Consider the following 17,402-nt stretch of genomic DNA (forward strand, 5'->3'; position numbering starts at 1 on the left):
CTCCCCGCGCAGGCTGCGGGACGCGGCGCGGGGGCTCCCGAGACGTTTCCTCCGCAAATAATTTGGGAAGGTTGATCTTGACAGTTACAGCAGGAAGCTGTGGGAAGTGCCATGAGTAACCGGGCTGTGCTGGAGAACGGGACGTGCCGTGCCGTGCCGTGCCAGCCGTCAGCCTCATCTCCCAAAGCCTCCCGGACGCCAGCCACAGCCTGGGAGAGCAGCTCGGGGTGGCTGCTGCTGCTTCTCCACCCCAGCCCCGGCGATTAGGGCCGAGCCAGAGGGATTGAAATGGGGCTCAGAATTCCGGTTTTTTAATGACTTTACTGTATGAAACTGCGTCACTAATTAGAGGTAGGGATCTCCTCGGAGCTGTACTGCTTAAAATGAAAACTACAACACTGGGGGGACGCCAAGGGCCGGCTGGCTGCAGCGCGGGGCCGCCCCGGCTCCCACCCTTTCCCTTCCTCCTCCTCCTCCTCCGGGGTTACGCGGGGCGAGGAGCCCAAGGCCACCGGGCACAGGGCACACCCGGCCCGCGGGGTTTCGCAGACAGGGAGGGACCCCAAATCCCGGCTGGTTTCTTGTTTTGAGGTGGCTGCGCCGCTCCGGCAGAGGGGAGTTGCCATAGAAACGGGGGGAAACCCGGCGGGGGGGGGGGGGGCGGGGGGAGGCACCCGCGGCGCCGTCGCTTTAAGATCGCAGAGGAGGGAGCAAATTACGCAGCTGCACGGCTCATCCCTCCCTCCCTCCCTTTTCCATCCATCCTTCCCTCCCTCCCTTCGCCATCCCTCCCTCCTCCATCCCTCCCTCATCCCTCCCTCATCCCTCCAGCGCTCCCGGCCGCCCCGCCGCACCCATGGAGGCCGGCGCAGGTGATGGAGGCGGGGGAGGGCGCGGGGCGCGGGGTGGGGCGGGGGGCACCGCACCGGGTACCGCACCGGGCACCCCACCGGGCCCCGCGCCGCCGCCGCCGCTCACCGTCCGCTCTCTCCCTTCCCCGGCAGGTCGCTGAGCCCCCCCACCCCGGCGCTGCCGCCCCCGACATCGGCGGGGCCCCGCGCAGGTGAGCGGTGCGGGGCGCGGTGCGGGGGGCGCGGTGCGGGGCCGCCGTGACTCATCCCTTTCTGGCTGCAGTCCGGGCTGGGGGGAGGCGGGGGGCGCAGCCGGGTCTGCCAGCGCCGCTCCGCATCGGGGGGCGGGAGCGGGGGGGGTTCTCGGGGCACAGGGTGCTCGGGCGGGTCACGCATCGGGCCCGCAGCACACCCGCATTGCGTGTGCCAGACCCCCGCGGCACACAGCAGAGCCGTGCTGCTGCACCAGAGCCCACGGCGTGCGCTGGACCCCCGAGGCACGCACTGCGCCCATGTCTGACTTGCCAGACCCATACCTTATGTACCCTGACCCGCACTGCAAACCCACCTGGACCCCCACCACACCCACCGGTCCTGCTGCACAGCCCTGGAGCCGTGTGACATGCACTAGACCCACACAGCAGCACCAGCCATGCATTACACTCACCAAACCTGCACTGCGCTCACCAGACCCACATCTCACACACCTGACCCACTTCACATGCACCAGACCCTCCCTGCACACCCCAGACCCACATTACCTGCACCAGACCCTCCCTGCATGCCCCAGTCCCTCACTGCACACCCCAGACCCGCATCTCACACCAGACCCACATCTCATTGCACCAGATCCTTGTCACATGCATCAGACCCTCCCTGCAAGCACCAGACCCTCACTGCACACCCCAGACCCACATCTCATGTACCAGACCCTCCCTGCATCCACCAACCCCATGTCACATGGACCAGACCCACATCACGTGCACCAGACCATCCCTGCACACCCCAGACCCACATCTCATGTACCAGACCCTCCCTGCATCCACCAACCCCATGTCACATGGACCAGACCCACATCACGTGCACCAGACCATCCCTGCACACCCCAAACCCACATCTCATGCACCAGACTCTCCCTTCAAGCACCAGCCCATGTCTGCTGCTTGTGCAGCATCCCTAAGTGTCTCCGGCACCATGGCGTGTTGCAGGAGCTGGGGCTGCTCTGCAGTTGACATTTTATTATTTAATGGCTTCATGCTCCATCTCCAAGGGACACAGGAACACCCCAGCGGGTTGGTGAGCCGGGTGTTCTGTTCTCTCCTCCCCACAAGGTCAGAGCTGTGGCTGTCACACAGAACCCACTGCTGGGTGCCTGTTCTGCTTATAAAATCCGTGTTCCCACCCTCTCTGGGCAACAGGCACGTTGTGCTATGACCGTGTGCCAGAAGATGCAAATCCTGGTGTCTGGGGGGTCCCAGGGTGGGGGTCAGAGGGGCAGTGCCCGTGCTCCCATCTCAGAGGTGCTGCGGCAGGCAGGAGATGTGGTGTGTGGTTAAAGTAGGCCATTCCAGCCGTGTGGAGAGCAGGGCTAATCCCCCGGCACCGCCGTCATTCCCAGCCCTCGCTCAAGGTGGATGGATGGTGGTTAGGGGAGACCTGCTTCCGCCGAGGCTCGGAGGGGAGGCGGAGCTGTTGCACTGGAAGCTGGGTTTGTCTTCCAGGTTTTTGCCTTTGTACCTCAAAGGAGTGGGCTGTTCCTTGTGCTTCACACAGCTGGGCTCGGCTCCTGCCAGAGCACCTCTGCAGGATGGGCTGTGCAGTGGGATGTCACCTCCATCCCATCCTGCTGACCTTCCTGGCCTGGGGTGAGAGCACGGGGTCTGCATCCTGGGTGTCCCACTCCTGCTCTCCCGCTGCTACAGCACTTGCCATGGAGCTCTTTTCCCATTTCCCTTTGGCTCCAGAGTCCCCAGGGAGAGCCCAGCCTTTGCCCTCTGGTCAAGCACCTTATTTTAGCTAATGAGAGCTGGGAATTGCCACCTCCCCATTTGGAGTTGCAGCCAGGTCAGCTGGAAAAGTGATGAGCTGCATAACCCGAGCTTTCCAAATGGTGTCTGTTTTCCTGTAATCTCTGGATGTCAAGTCAGCATTTTACAACAAACAGGAGAATAAAAGGAGATGCTCCTGCCTTTTGGAATGGGATACAGCCACTCTTAGCAACATTGATTTTTCTGGTGCTGTTGCATAAACACCCCATGGGGTTTGTCTCTGCTCTGAGCTGGATTTAGCAGTGGCTTGGGCAGTGCTGGGTTAGCAGTTGGATTTGAAGGTATTAAAGGTATTTTCCTACCTAAATGGGTCTGTGATTCCATGATCTCCCTCTGCCTGGGACCCAGGTGAAGCTTTGGGATGAACCCATCTACACCAGAGCAGAGGCTCCCAGCCTCTGGAGATATTGCCACATCCTTGTAATCTTCTTGGAGCAAAAGCAAAGCAATCCCTGTGTCCCAAAAACCCCCCATGGCAGGAAGAGGACACAGTCATGGATGTTTGCCCCCAGCTGCCCAGGTGGTGGCCCCAGTGCTGACCCCCTCCTGCACCAGGACTTCTGCCAGCCCTGGCTGCTGGATCCTGCTCTTGCCCATTGCAACCCAGCTGTATCCCAGTCCCTTTTCCAGTGCAAGCAGCCCTGGCATTGCCACTGTCCAGGAGCAAGGGCTCTGCCCCACATCAGCTACTGCTTGTTGGCCACATCCAGCACTTTGCTTATTTTTAGAGCATAGAAAAGCAGAGCTGGTGTCAGGAAGGCAGGGTAGGTGCTTGGGAGCCCTTTTTGTCCCCTGGAAAAACAAAGCTGTGGTTTCCCTCTCCGTGTTCCCTCTGCTTTTAATCTTGCTCATCCTGGGAGGCTGAAGATGTCCCAGGGGACCCATGGGTTCTCTCCCAGGTCTCTGCAGTGGGTGAAGCTGCTCTCAGACACTCGGGCTCAGTGCCACCATTGCAAAAGATTCCTCACACAGGATGTGCCAAGGGAAACACAGGAATCCAGCAGCAGGCAGCATGATGGGAGCCTCGACAAAGGAAGCAGTGAGCGAGAAATCCAGGGAAATGTGGCAGCTGCTGGCACAGCAGTGTTGTGCTGAGGGTTGACACTGGCAGTGAGCTGCAGGCTGTCACACCTCTCTGTTCCCTGTGGGCATGGGGTGAGCTGGCAGCAGCTGGATCCCTCTGAATCCCACAGAAGCTGAGCTTTGGAAGCTGATGGGAGAAAACTCTTGAGCCTGCAGCCATGAAACCCTCAGAGGAACAAGCTGAGGAACCATCAGAGGCTTCACTGAGCCAGTGATGAGGGTCTCTCCAGGGGTCTTGTGTCCCTGTTTCCCATGTGAGAAGCATCTAGGAAGGGCCATACCTGCCCAGCCTGGTTTGTCCATCACTGGCACAGCCAGGGGATCCAGCAAGGAGTGGGGAAGTGAGGATTTGAGGCAAAGAAGCCTCTCTGTGGGGCAGTGTTCCAGCTGAGCCTGGGGAAATCTTCCTGTGGGGCACCAGGGTGAGCCCCCACTCTGTGCCTGCTCTGCCATCCATCACTGTCACAGTGTGATCAGGAGTTCAGCAGGAGCTGGGGACCCACCAGAAGATGAGTGTCCCCCCCCCCAGGACAGTGGCAGTGTGGGGGACTTGTCCTGATTCTGCATCCCAGCCCTCTGTGGGGGATCCTCTTTCTCATGCTGTAGCTCCAGCTGTTTCCTTATCAAGGCCCATTGCTTTTATTTATTAGGAATTCTCCAGGCTGATTCCACTGCATGGAACAAACCCTGGTTTGTGCTGTTGTTTGTAAAAGCTCTGCCCTTCTGCTCCACACGTCCTGGAGCCTCACAGGGAGTTTTGCTGTCAGCAGCACCAGCAGCATGCTGGTCTTTGCAATGGGCAGTGCCCACCCTGCCCAGCCCTCAAGCTGCATTTTAGGGGATTTGCAGGGTGCTGGAGCACAGGCAGGTGGTTTGCAGGACAACCTCTGTGTTTGGTGTAAGCTGGAGTGTTGGACCCTGGCCCATGCTGGCATTCCCAGGCAGGAAGGGCAGACACAGGGGTGCTGTGCTGAGCAGGGCCCTACTGCTCCCCCAGAATGGAGACAATTCAGTGCCCCCAGGTCACCTTGGTCTTGGTCCATGAATTGCCCTGACCACCCCTGCTGGGAGAGCTGGTGGAGCTCTGATGAGACCTTAAGAGCCTCTTCCACTGCCTAAAGAGGTTCCAAGAGAGCTGCAAAGAGACTTTGGACAAGGACATGGAGTGGCAGGACAAGGGAATGGCCTCCCACTGCTAGAGGGCAGTCAGATGGGATATTTGGAAAAAAATTATTCCTTATGAGGGTGGTGAGGCCCTGGCACAGGTTGCCCAGAGAAGCTGTGGATGCCCCATCCTTGGAAATATTCAAGGCCAGGTTGACAGGGCTTGGGGCATCCTGGGATAGTGGAAGATTTCCCTGCCCATGGCAGAGGGTTGGAATGAGATGGTCTTCAAGGTCCCTTCCAACCCAAACCATTCTGTCTTTTTAACCCCCTGCTATGGGCAGGGATGCCACCCAAGACCAGGGTTAATCCTGGATTTCCCCTTGCTTTCCTGGTGGGGCTCCATTGGTGCTGCAACTACTCATCCTGGTCCATCTGAGGGGGTTATTCTGAGTGCAGATCTGTAATTTCCTCTGCCTTCAGTAGCCACATACCAGATGGGAAGGTGTGTGTTCAGCTTTGGTGCTGAATCTGCCCACCCTGCCTGTCCTGGGCAGCCTCTGGGCACAGTGAGGCTCCTGGGGAGACTGAAGTGGTGAAGTGGCCCATTGATCCTTTAGGAATAATGACAATTTATTATCACAGATTAAATTCCAGACAACCTGGGTGCTGTGGGAGGCATCAAGCCTTGGTGTGGGCACCAGGCAAGTCTGCAGCAGTGGGAAGAGGAGGAAATGAGGTCTTCAGACATGAGGCCAAATCCAGGTGTCCCCACAGAGCCATTCCAGGCTGTTGTGCTGGCAGCAGGTGCCTGGGGTGTGGTGTGGGGTGCTCTCAGGAGCCCCATTTGCTGGACACACATGTCCCATCTGCAGTGCTGGCACTTGCTGATGTCAGTGGGGCACAGAGGGACCCCTGCACAGAGCAGTGTGCCATGAGGGTGACCTTGACATGAGTGGGGAAGATCCAGGTCCAGCTGAGCTGATGATGGGCACCCCTGGGATTATACCAGAGACCACTGGACTGCAGGGAGAGGGTGAGGAATCAACCCTCTCAAATCTCCCTGAATCCCTGCTGGAGAGCTGTGCTGCTGGAGGGTGACAGAGAATCCTGGAGGATGCTCCTGCCAGCCTGGGGCCATGCACAGCTCTTGGTGGATGCTGATTCACGCTGCTGCAGTAGCAGAGCTTGCTGCCCACTTGGGAGCAGTGATCCAGCAGGACAGAACACTGCCTTTCCCAGCCCAGGTCATCTCCAGGCATATCCATCCCAGGTGGGAGCAGCAGGATCCCCAAATCCTTCTTGCAGGGTCCCAGGGGTGCTGGCACCCCTCTGCATGGGGCACTGTGCCTGCTGGGACTTGGGACTTCACAGCACCAGGGCTCTGGGATTTTTGGTGCCCTGGTTTGGGGATCAGGGAGCAGCAAATCCTGGACAGAGGAGGGACCTGAGCTGGCCAGGGTGGGTTTTGAGGTATCCTGGAAAAAAACAAAAAAATCACCTGGGGTTGCAGATGTAGAAGGCTGCACTAGGGTGAGCTGGATGTGCCCCCCTTCCTGTGCTGCCTCCCCTGTTGTCCCACTCCTCACACTCCCCTGGAGCAGGGCCAGCAGCATGGAGTGTTTCCTGTCACCCATCGATTGTCTGTTGGCAGGTCCCATCTCCTGCACTGCTCTGCCAAAATCTGAGACAAATGCTGGCATTGGGAATAGGTCTGGGGGGGCCCCCGTGCTGCCCCCATCCCCATCAGTCTCTGGCAGTCTGGGAGCACAGTGGGAATCCCAGCAGTGCCATGGGGTGCTCAGCAGGATGTGGGTGCTGAGCAGATGCTTCCCTCATTCCCTCACGTCCTGCGTGTGCCCGAGGTGCTGCAAGCCTCTGGATCTGGCCTATTTATTTACAGGAAAGGAGGCTCTGTGTTTCCCTAGGGATCAGCAGCTGCTGCCTCATCATGCAGGGATCTGTTCTTCCTCACCTGATTTCACTGCTGAATGGGGGATTTGCACTTAATTAAGGAAAAGCAGGCACCCAGCCCACTGCAGGGAGCGCTGCCTGCCCGGGGAGCTCCATGGCTGGGTCACAGCCCTGGTACCATCTCTGCCCCCAGTAATGCCCCCACTGCAGGCACTCTGTGTCCCTGTGGCATTGCCCTGCTTCCTGACAGGGATGGGGATCTGGGAGCAGGGGGAAGTTTATCCCATGATGGGAAAGGGGCTCCAGACCATGGGCAGGCCTCTGCTCTGCTTCTGATCTGCCTTTTAAATTAAGAACACCCTTGCCCTGTGCTCACAGGATCCTGGTGGGACCACAGGCATGCAGCATTCTGGCATTTCTGGGCTATGGGAGACAAGTGGGAAGCCCAGCCCTGATGTTCAGGGCATGCTGTCCTCACGTGTCCCTGTACTGGTGGCCCTGGGGACTGTACTGATGCCCTGGTGCCAGGGCTCACCCCACAAGGGCCCCATCTCATCAGGGCCATTTTCCTGCCTTCACCTGCTCTCTCTGTTGCCTTTGCCTGCAGTTCCCTGTGCCCAGGAGCCGTGGCACTGTGGCCATGTCCGTGCCGGGGAGCAGACGCGCGTCCACGGGATCACGAAGGTGAATATGCTTCAGCCTCTGGCCTCGGGACTGGACTCCAGCGCCTGCAGCCGGGATGAGACGCTCCCCACGATCCCCACACCTCCACCACCAGCTGCCACTTCGCAGCACCAGCCCCCAGCCCAGCTTTCGGGGGTTTGCATGGCACTGCCCGCTGCACAGCACCTCCCTGTCCGTGCATGCAGCTCCCCGAGTGCTGCACGCCCTGTCCCTCTGTCCGTCTGTGCCACAGCCAGGACCGACCCCTCCGTCCGTCCAGGCGAAGGCAGGCAGTGGTGGAGAGCACTGGGTTGGGGCAATGAAACTGGGAGGTATGTTAGCCCTTGGAAAATGTCTCCTTGAGCTGAGTGGTAAAGAGAGAAAAAGAGGGAAAAAGCTTTTGTTCCCCTGCCAATGTCTCCATGACCTGGACTGCCATTATGGAGGTGCAGGCTCAGCGTGGGCAGGGAGAGCAGGCAGAGCTGCCCACGTCTAGGTGATGCTCTGGCAGATGTGGCTGGAGCTATGCTGGGACCTGTTCCCAGGGGATTCTTATGGGGCTTCCAAGGGGATCCCAGGGGCTCCCAAGGTCCTCAGGGTGCGAGGATGCTGTGCCAGCATCCATGGGCTGCCAGGCCAGGGAAGGGGGAGCGGGTGGAGGACATCCCCCCCAGCCCTGCCTTTGTGCCCGTCGCCATGTCCGTGCGATTTTGATCCCTGCTGTTTGTTTTGTCCTTTTGTCTTGTGTGTTCTCGGTGTGGTGGTTGGCAGTCGCGGGGTTTATGGACGGAGTGGCTTTGCCTCCTTCTTTAAGTCTTCAGCGCCCTCAGCCACTCGGCCTGAGACACAGCCTCTTCTCCCTGCCTCCAGGCGCCCCTCGCCCCCCGGGAGGGACACCTACGGCACCTCCTCGCTGAGCAGCAGCAGCAATTCTGGCTCCTGCAAGGGCAGCGACAGCAGCCCCACCCCAAGGTAACCCATCACCCGTGGCCCCAGGGCGGCTGCTGGGTGCCCCCGGGCAGGGGGAGCAGTCCCCCCGTGCTGCCGGTGCCGGTGCCAGCGGGGACAGGAGCGCAGGGGCCGCTGCAGCGAGGCTGTGCGCTTGGTGGCCGGGGGAGCCGGAGCTGCCGGAGCTGCTGGTGTGTCTCCACAGACCCTCACCACCCTCCTCCTCCAAACCTCTCCGCCGCCGTTGTTGTGTCGTCTCCCTCCCTGTCCCCCCGCCTGCCACCCAGGGATCCCCCGTCCTCTTCCCTCCGTCCTGCTGTGGCTGTGGCTTGCACGCTGCACGCTCCCTCCCGCCGCTCCTGCCTTCCAAGGAGCACCCGGATCCTTCCAGGCTAAAGGCACGAGGGCAAGAGCTTCGCTTCCATCCCCTTGTGTTGCCCGGCAAAGGTTTGGCAAGAGCTGGTGGCCCCCTGGCTTCTCAGCAGGGAGCTCCGGGTGTGTTCAGGGCACAAACAGGCAGCACTGAGCACCAGCCCCAGCCCTGCAGGCACAGCAGCCCGTGGTGCCCTGCTCATCACCTGCCTGCCCCCTGCCAGCTCCCAGAGGTGGAATCATTCTGGGAGGATCTGAGGGGCCCGAGTGTGACATGGTGAGCAGGTCCCATGCGTGCTGCAGCCAGGGGCAGTGGCCCTCCCGCTGCCATGGGGCATTCCAAGGCATGGATGCTTCTCACACAATGCTTCTGGACATGGCTAAAGGCTGCTGGGCTGATGGACATCATGCAGGGGTGCTTTGGGACGCCTCCTTTCCATTCACAGGGAGTTTGGTCCCCCCACTGCCATGCCAGAGCCACTCGTGCAGCTCCCACCTCTCCACGTGCCTCCCAGCTTGGCCATGGAGCCCTGGCCAGCCCCTGTTCTCTGCACTGTCCCAGGCTTTGGCCCAGAGATGTCACTTCATCTCCCCCGGTGCCAATGGTGGCATAAGGAGGGTCCAGAGTGCTGCTGGCCCAGCCCAGAGCAGATGCTGGATTTCCTGGCTTGCTCCCCATGGGCAGGACAGCCACTATCTCCAGACCTACTCCATCCCAAACCCTTCCATTCCCCATCTTGTGCCTCCATCTCTGGTGGGGCCCATCCCACCCTGGGGTCTCCATCCACATCAGTTGTTTACAGGAAGGTCTCTCTGGGCACACAGAGACCTTGGTGGCCCTGGTTTTGCTCATGGCCCAGCAAAGTCCCCAGCACCACAGAGCACTCAGCACCTGACAGCAGCACCGGTGTGTCCAGGAGCTGCACCCACCCTCCTGCCCGGGCACAGCACAGCACTGAAGACACCCACCCAGTCTGTCCTGCCAGAGGCACAGCACACAAGACACCCACCCTGCCCCTCTCACCAGGGCACAGCACCCTCATGCACCCACCCTGCCCCTCCCGCTCTCAGAGCTCCTTTGGAGTGTATTACGGGGCTGCACCCCAAGAGCAGGCCTTAGAACCCCTGGGTCAAGCCTGTGCTGACCCTGGCACTGGCAGTGGGTGACATCTGTGTCCCTGCAGGCGCTCGTCCAAGTACAACCTGTGCAGTGACAACCATGGGATAAAGCCCCCGACGCCGGAGCAGTACCTGACGCCCCTGCAGCAGAAGGAGGTCTGCATCCGGCACCTGAAGGCTCGCCTGAAGGACACACAGGAGCGGCTGCAGGACAGGTGAGCTCGTGGGAAGGGTGCCAGCACCAGCCATTGCCACCCACTGTGGCAGCTCCTGTCTGGGACTGCCCCTTCTGAGTTCTCAGTTCCCAGCATGGCACCTTGTCCTCGTGCTCGCGCCCAGGGACCGAGGGCACAGCTGTACCACAGCATTGCTGGCACCTGGGATCTGGCACTGCTGGCATGTGGGATCTGGCACTGCTGCCTGTCCCACCTGGGAGCTGCAGATGTGGGAGCCCCACGTCCCACCTGCAGTGGCTGCCTTCTCCCCTCATCCTAAGTCCCTGCCATGCTTTTGCTGAATTTCAGCGTCAGAGGGTGGCTAATCCCCATCTGCTCCTCTCAGGCTTAGGCATGGCCCCGCTGCCGTGCCAGCTGCCACGCGCCTGCCCGGGGCACCTGCCCACCCCCACGCAGCCCTCAGGGGACCTGGGCACTGCAGCCTCTCAGGGAGAAGGCTGAGCATCACTTGCAGGGATCCCTGAGCTCCTACTGCCCCAAACAGTGCTGCCAGGGGGCCCTGAGCATCAGTCCTGAGGGTTCCTGAGCATAAATCCTAAAAGTCCCTGAGTATCATTCCTGAGGGTCCCTAAGCATCCATCCTTGGGGTCCCTAAATGTGTCACTCCTGAGGGTCCCTGAGCATCACTCCTGAGGGTCCCTAAACCACTGGCTCCATCCCTTGTTCCCAGTTGGGAGTGTCACTGGGTGATCTGGTTGCAGCCCAGCGCTGGGCACAGAGGGCAGGGCTGTCCCCGCAGCCCCCTCAGCGCCGCGGTGGTGCCCTCCCGTCTCCGCAGGGATGCTGAGATCGAGGACCTGAAGACGCAGCTGTCACGGATGCAGGAGGACTGGATCGAGGAGGAGTGCCACCGCGTGGAGGCCCAGCTGGCGCTCAAAGAGGCTCGCAAGGAGATCAAGCAGCTGAAGCAGGTCATCGACACAGTGAAGAACAACCTACTGGAGAAGGACAAAGGCCTCCAGAAGTATTTTGTGGACATTAACATCCAGAACAAGAAGCTGGAGACGCTGCTGCACAGCATGGAGGTGGCACAGAACGGGGCGCTGAAGGAGGAGGGCGCCGGCGAGTCGGCCGGGGGGTCCCCGGCGCGATCCCTCACCCGCAGCTCCACCTACACCAAGCTGAGCGACCAGGGAGCCGGGGACCGCAACGTGGGCGGCTCGCAGACCATCTCGCTGGACGAGGGTGCCGACAGTGGCTTCGTGGGGATGGAGGAGGCTCCGGGCCACACGGACCCGCTGGAGGTGGGGGGCGAGCCCGGCACCCGCCTGCCCCCCAGCAACACCTACGAGAAGGTGCTGGGACTGCGGAGCAGCGTGGAGGCAGGGGTGCAGGCCAGCTGCATGCAGGAGCGGGCCATCCAGACGGACTTTGTGCCCTGCCAGCCCGACCTGGACACCATCCTAGAGAAGGTGATGAAGTCCCAGGCTTGCAGCTTGGGCAGCCCCACCTCCGCCTGGGTCTCTGAAATGGAAGACACGATGCCCGTCCCCGAGCTCGCCAACCCCACCGGGACCACGGACCTGATGGTGGCCGAGCCCGACGCCGCGACGGCGGCTGCCAGTGCCGAGGGGGGTGTCCCCTGCAACCCGGCGGTGCGGCAGCCCCCCAGCGCCAGCCCCTCGGTGGCCATCGCCTGCGTGGCGGAGGAGGAGCTGATGGAGGTGACCGGCTGCGAGACCAACCCTTCCAAGAGCTACTGGAGCCGCCACTTCATCGTGGATCTGCTGGCGGTGGTGGTGCCGGCGGTGCCCACGGTGGCCTGGCTGTGCCGCTCGCAGCGGCGGCAGGGCCAGCCCATCTACAACATCAGCTCGCTGCTGCGGGGCTGCTGCACCGTCGCCCTGCACTCCATCCGCAGGATGGGCTGTCGCCCCGTCGCCAGCCCCGGCCCCGGAGGTGCTGCCCAGCCCTGACCCCTCCGGCGCCCTCCACCCGCCCCCACGGACCCGACTGCTGATTGTAAAGCCCCGGCGTAGCACTGGCGGGTGGGAAGGGGCCGAGGGGTCTGTGGGTGCATCGAGGTGTGCTGCCTCCCCCCCCTCAGCTCCTGGAGGAGGGAAAGAACCGTTGTTGGAAGAGGGGCACCCAGCGTCAGCCCCCGCCGATGGACACCCCTGCCTGTGCCTCTGGCTGCGGGGGGCCGTGGGGCTGCACCCGCCAGGGGGGCTCTCCCTCCATCGCGCTTGCTTTTTGTTTGTCGCCGGGTTATCCCCGGGGCCAGCCGTGCCACGGGCGGGTGATGGCGAGGAGCCGCTGGCAGCGTGGAGCGCTGGGGATGCAGCGGCTCCTGGCTGCAGGTGCGGCGTCTGTCTCTTGGCAGGGGGATGGGGGGTTCCTGTCCACACACAGGGATCAGCTCCGGAGCGGGTCGGGCCAGCCTCCCATTCCCTAGGAGATGCCTCCCCATACTGGGATGGAACTGGGCTGCAGATCACGCACGGAGCCCTCCGAGGAAGCCGTGGGCTCTCCCTCCCTTTGCTTTGCACTATATTCACTTTTTTTTGGGTACAGACTGAAGCCCGGCTCTTGGGACTCTGGCTGCCGGGCAGCGGGACCGGGGGCTCCTGCAGTTCTGCCCGCCGCGATGCTGGTGATCCCAGCACCTGCTGGAGCTCGGATGCCTTTGCTGGGGTGCGGGCAGTGCCGTGCAGGCAGAGCCAAGCCCTTTGCCGCCCCGGCCCGCCCAAACCCCCGCTTTGCTGGCGACCTCCGGAAAAATGCCTTTTTTTGTTGTTGTTGAAACACAAAGACAGCAAGGATTGCTCAGCGGGGCTGTTGGGGCGCGGGACTTGGGGCTCCCCCGGGCGTGCCGCACTCCCACCCCACGAATGTCTGTGGTTTCTTCGTGACTTGAACTAACAGTGTTTCCCCCAACCCCGACCCAGTCCCGCTCCCCCAGCCACGGGTGCCACCGGCCAGGTGCCCTGGCAGCCGGTGACGCTCCACACGCCGGTGTCCAGCGGTCCCCAGAGGGGCACGTGCCACATCCTGTGTGCCCCACACTTCCCTGCATACCCCTTCTGCCAGCTCTGCCCATGCTGGGGGGCAGTGGGGACAGCAGCTCTGCCACCAGCACAGCACCAGGTGCTGGGGGAAGGATCTGGGGAGCAGCAGTGTCCAGGGCAGATGTAAGTGGAGCTGGGATATTCGCCTCTCGTGCAATGTATTTGTGGATCTGTGTACACGTCTGTTAGGCTATCCAAAGCTTTGCCAAGAAATAAATGTAACGACTATATTTGAAAGACAAATCTATATAATATATTTTTTAAATACAGAACTGAAAAAGCTGTAACCCCCCTCTTCTTGTTTCCCCTGTCCTGTACTCGCTGTCTGTGGTGGATGTAATAAATGTCACTGGGTCTGTGTCTGCTTCGGCTGGAGCCAGCCCTTGGCATCTGCCCTGAGGGGGTGGCCCAAGCAGGAACATGGTGACAGTGGGACCCTTGTACAGGACATCTGCCCCATCCTTGCTGAGGAGAGGAGGAACCACCCAGCAGCCACCAGACTCTGATGGGATAAGGAGTTTTGTGCTAGAATAGCTCCTTTGGAGGTGCTGTGGGATCTGCTCAGCAGGCCCTGGGCTTCCAGCATCAGCTCCAGAACAGCAGCAATGGTGTCACAGGTCAGGGATGGAGTGGTCCATGGATGACTTCACCAGCCCTGATGAGAGCCTGAGCAGAGGGAAGGGAGGTCAATGGGGGGAGCCCGGGGGTCCCTGTGGGGTGTGGGGGTCCCAGCAGCCCCACGTTCTCACCGTTTGACCATGTGCTCATAGATCACAGTGGGGATGATGGTCAGTGTCACCACGTTCCCAGCCCCTGCCAGCACTTCCATGAGCTGCTTATCCTGCAGGAGAGAGAGGGGGGGGTCCATGGGGTGCCCAGCTTTGCTCAGTATCCCCCTCCCTCCTGGATTCTCTGGCCACATCCTGCACCCCCAGGGCACAGCCCTACCTTCATGCCGATGACGTTCTGGCCGTTCACCTCGCAGATGCAGTGGTGGGTGAGGAGCCCGTTGCGGGCGGCCGAGCTGTCCTTGGCCAGCGACACAATCTTCCCCTTCTTCACCACGATGCCGACGTGGCCGGTGCTGTCCTTGTGCACGGTCACGGTGCGCTGGAAAGGCCTGTGGGGGGAGCACCATCAGTGCTGCCACCGGCACTGCCACCCCCACCGGTGCCACCAGGCACTCACCTGTCCCTCACCACCATGACGATTTTTTCAGGGTTGGCCTTCTTCAGGGCGCGCTGTGCCTTGTCACTGCTCCAGCCCGCGCAGTTCTTGCCGTCGATTTGCAGCACCTGGTCCCCGAAGCGCAGCCCCACCAGCGCTGCTGGCGAGTTGGCCTTCACCAGCTGCACGAAGATGCCCTGGGGACGCAATGGAGTGGTGGCACAGGGCTGGCACAGGCACCAGTGGCCGTGCCGTGCACCATGGTATGCCATGCCGTGCCATCTGCACCTGCTGTGCTGTGGCACGCTGTGACATTTAACGCCCCACGCTGCTGTGTTGTGATAACGCTGCCACGTCACGCTGCGCTCTACCATCATGCTTATGCCATGTCACATCATGCCATGACAGTCCTGTGCCATGACACAGCCCCATGCCAGCCCAGCCCCTCACCTGGTCGACGTTCTTCAGCTGCAGCCCCGTCTTGCCCCGCTCGTCCTTGCACAGGTGGATCTCCCGCACGCCCGGTTTGATCTCTGCCCGCCGCAGCCCCGCGCTGTTCCCGCTCAGGGGAGCCACCAGCTGGCCTGGGGAGGGCCCGGCGGGGGTCAGTGCCTGCGGGGGAGCTGCGGGTCAGTGGGGACAGGGGGGACACAGGGCCCTGTGCACCTCAGCCCTTGGGAGTGCTGCATCCCTTTCTCGGGCAGGATGAGGAAGCAGAGGGAGCCCCGTTCAGGAGCCACGAGGGGCAGGGAGCTGCCAGCCCAGACACCTACGGTGCTGTCCTCCGTGCCCAGGTTCTTCTGGATCTCCTCGCTGGAGAGCGCCAGCCCCATGTAGTTCTCCAGCTCGGCCAGGTTAGGGTACAGCACAGGAGGCTCTGAGGGACATACCAAGGGTGGTCTCAGCTCCTGGGGCCCCCAACCCACAGCCAATGCCCCCTCCTTCCCAGGAGCCCCCTCAGACAATGGGCCAGCAAAAAGAGACCCCAAAATCCCATCCCCAACCCATGCACTGAGTTGTGGGGGGATCTCAGCTGAGCCCCCCCAAACTGAGCATCATTGCTCACCCAGAGAGCCCCTGCACAGGGGGAGCTGATCATGTCCCACCTTACCAGTGCCCGAGGTGAGCTTTGGCTTCTCTGTGGCCACGGTGGTGGCAGGGGTCCTCACCCCAGCTGCTGCCTGTGCCTGCCAAGAGACAGCGTGCTCAATGCTGTGCCCCCCACCCTGGGCACCCTCTGAGGCGAGACCCCACAGGGACCCATGGGGCTCTGCTCACCCCCTGTAACGCTGCTGAGCTGGCACTGACCTGCAGGACCTGGTGGCCCTTCATGTCCTCCAGGGAGGGGTAGAGTGTTGCCATCGCTGCTGCTGCTGTCTGGGGACAGGGATGGGGTGGTTCAAGGACTGGGCTGCCTCTCTCCAAGCATCCCTCCCAGCCCGTGTACCGGAGATGGGCTGTCTGTCACCTGGTGTCTCCAGTGTGACTCAAGGCTATGTCACCAGGGTCACCATCACTTCCTGGTGGCTGGGACACGGATGGCTGTGTGCTGGGCAGGTCCTGCTCCCCACGTCCACCTGCCCCACAGAGCCATCCCAACACCACCCAGACAGGGGAGGGGGATTTTCCATGGGAATGGCCTCTTTGCCCCTCATCAGACCCCTCTGGTCCCCATGTCCAGCTGGCCAGTGGGGCCATTCCAGCATTACCCAGACACAGCAGTGAGATGTCCCATGGGAACACCCCTCGTACACACCAGCAGCCCCCTCTGCATTTCATGTTATGCCCAAGGCTGTGTCCCTCAAACCTACTCTATGGCATCTTGTGCCCCAAAAAGCATAATCCAAAACTCATTGTGTAGGGCCAAATCCAGACCCAGCTCTGAGCCCTGTGGGAACCAGGCAGGATCCCACCTGCAGCCCAGGGATAGCAGCAGCATCCAACAGACAAGACCCCCAAGTCCAACCCTGGCACCCCTGGACTCACCTGCCAACAGCTCCCAGATCCTTGTGACACCCTCTGCCTGGCCCCTGGGTTTTATAGCCAGGCCCAGCCCAGGGAGGGGCCAGACAAGCTCAGCTGATTGCACCCCCGCTAGGTAGGGCACAGGTGAGGAAGAGGAAGAGGAAGATGAAGGCAACAATGCACAGAGCCGTGGCACTGCAGGGGTGGGACAGGGATTGGATTAGGGACAGGGATGGCTTTCTGTAGGTTCGGGCATCTGGGGGAGTAGGGATGGGACTGTACCCCCCCATGGTGCCCCCTGGCCCCACTGCATCACCTCTCCTGCCACCCCCAGCACGTGGCTTGGCCCCCCACCTCCCCCCCCCATTATCCTGGGCTCCCCAGGCCCTGCTGGGGGGTGAGGGGGTCCCCTCTGTGATCCCCTGCGTGGGCGGTGGCTCCCGCTGACACCTCTCTGCCCTGGCGCGTGGGGCTGACGCGGCCGTGACCGGGATCCCGTGTCCCACACCCATCCCCACGTCACCTGGGACACGTGCCAGCTCTGGGAGTCCCATGCTGCAGGTGGAGAAACTGAGCCAGCACCGAGCTCAGCATGGGAGGGCCATGGCATCCTGCTGCCATGGGCCACCACCATGTCACCTGGGGATCCAGCCCTCCAGCAGTGACATTCTGCTGTCAGCACTGAGGGTGCCCAGGGGCCGGGCAGGGGGTGCTGAGGGCACTCAGGCAGGCCTGGACCTGGTGGCACCAGCCCAGAGCTCCCTGGCACGGGGCCAGTCCCGCTGTGGAGCCACAGCCAGGCCCGTCCCAGCTCCCTGTGCCTCCGCTCCAGCGTGCCAGGCCAGGAGGAAGTGTTTTATTTACTGCTGTTATTTTTAGCTGGATGGTGCCCAGCTGCCTTGACCAGCCCAGGACAAGAACAGC

At 61.7% G+C, this 17,402-nt stretch overlaps 2 protein-coding genes across 8 annotated transcripts; one reads left to right on the plus strand and one right to left on the minus strand.

Annotated features, from left to right (window-relative positions):
* The first annotated feature begins 716 nt into the window (after positions 1–716).
* SNPH (syntaphilin) lies at positions 717–13,710 on the plus strand. 6 transcript variants are annotated; one of them, XM_054644312.2, is made up of 6 exons: positions 717–872; positions 1,005–1,063; positions 7,608–7,995; positions 8,435–8,635; positions 10,168–10,317; positions 11,117–13,710. In XM_054644312.2, exons 3-6 carry the CDS (start codon positions 7,691–7,693, stop codon positions 12,252–12,254), a joined length of 1,794 nt encoding a protein of 597 aa, XP_054500287.1. In that variant the 5' UTR covers positions 717–872; positions 1,005–1,063; positions 7,608–7,690; the 3' UTR covers positions 12,255–13,710. The 6 variants fall into 6 exon arrangements, with proteins under 6 accessions (XP_054500287.1, XP_054500286.1, XP_077043592.1 ...); XM_054644311.2 differs by having other exon boundaries at positions 795–872; positions 7,608–7,684; XM_077187477.1 differs by having other exon boundaries at positions 795–872; positions 7,608–7,684; positions 8,534–8,635.
* On the minus strand, positions 13,577–17,005 carry SDCBP2 (syndecan binding protein 2). 2 transcript variants are annotated; one of them, XM_054644314.2, is made up of 8 exons: positions 15,822–17,005; positions 15,625–15,700; positions 15,287–15,390; positions 14,964–15,125; positions 14,535–14,710; positions 14,295–14,466; positions 14,096–14,187; positions 13,577–14,012 (listed from the first exon to the last, which is right to left on the minus strand). In XM_054644314.2, the coding sequence occupies exons 1-8, from the start codon at positions 15,873–15,875 to the stop codon at positions 13,958–13,960; spliced, it is 891 nt and encodes a 296-aa protein (XP_054500289.1). In that variant the 5' UTR covers positions 15,876–17,005; the 3' UTR covers positions 13,577–13,957. The 2 variants fall into 2 exon arrangements, with proteins under 2 accessions (XP_054500289.1, XP_054500288.2); XM_054644313.2 differs by having other exon boundaries at positions 15,287–15,421; positions 15,620–15,700.
* Between the last annotated feature and the right edge of the window lie 397 nt (positions 17,006–17,402).

This window comes from Agelaius phoeniceus, chromosome 17 (assembly GCF_051311805.1).
Source record: "Agelaius phoeniceus isolate bAgePho1 chromosome 17, bAgePho1.hap1, whole genome shotgun sequence".
Classification (NCBI taxonomy): domain Eukaryota; kingdom Metazoa; phylum Chordata; class Aves; order Passeriformes; family Icteridae; genus Agelaius; species Agelaius phoeniceus.

Coding starts and splice junctions, on each gene's coding strand:
- SDCBP2 (XM_054644313.2), bottom strand. CDS start 15,875: ATGGCAACACTCTACCCCTCCCTGGAGGACATGAAGGGCCACCAGGTC. Junction 14,711..14,963: donor AGCTGAAGAACGTCGACCAG/GTGAGGGGCTGG, acceptor TTGCGTCCCCAG/GGCATCTTCGTGCAGCTGGT. Junction 14,013..14,095: donor TATGAGCACATGGTCAAACG/GTGAGAACGTGG, acceptor CCCTCTGCTCAG/GCTCTCATCAGGGCTGGTGA.
- SNPH (XM_054644312.2), top strand. CDS start 7,691: ATGCTTCAGCCTCTGGCCTCGGGACTGGACTCCAGCGCCTGCAGCCGG. Junction 7,996..8,434: donor TGGGGCAATGAAACTGGGAG/GTATGTTAGCCC, acceptor GGTGGTTGGCAG/TCGCGGGGTTTATGGACGGA. Junction 10,318..11,116: donor CAGGAGCGGCTGCAGGACAG/GTGAGCTCGTGG, acceptor CCGTCTCCGCAG/GGATGCTGAGATCGAGGACC.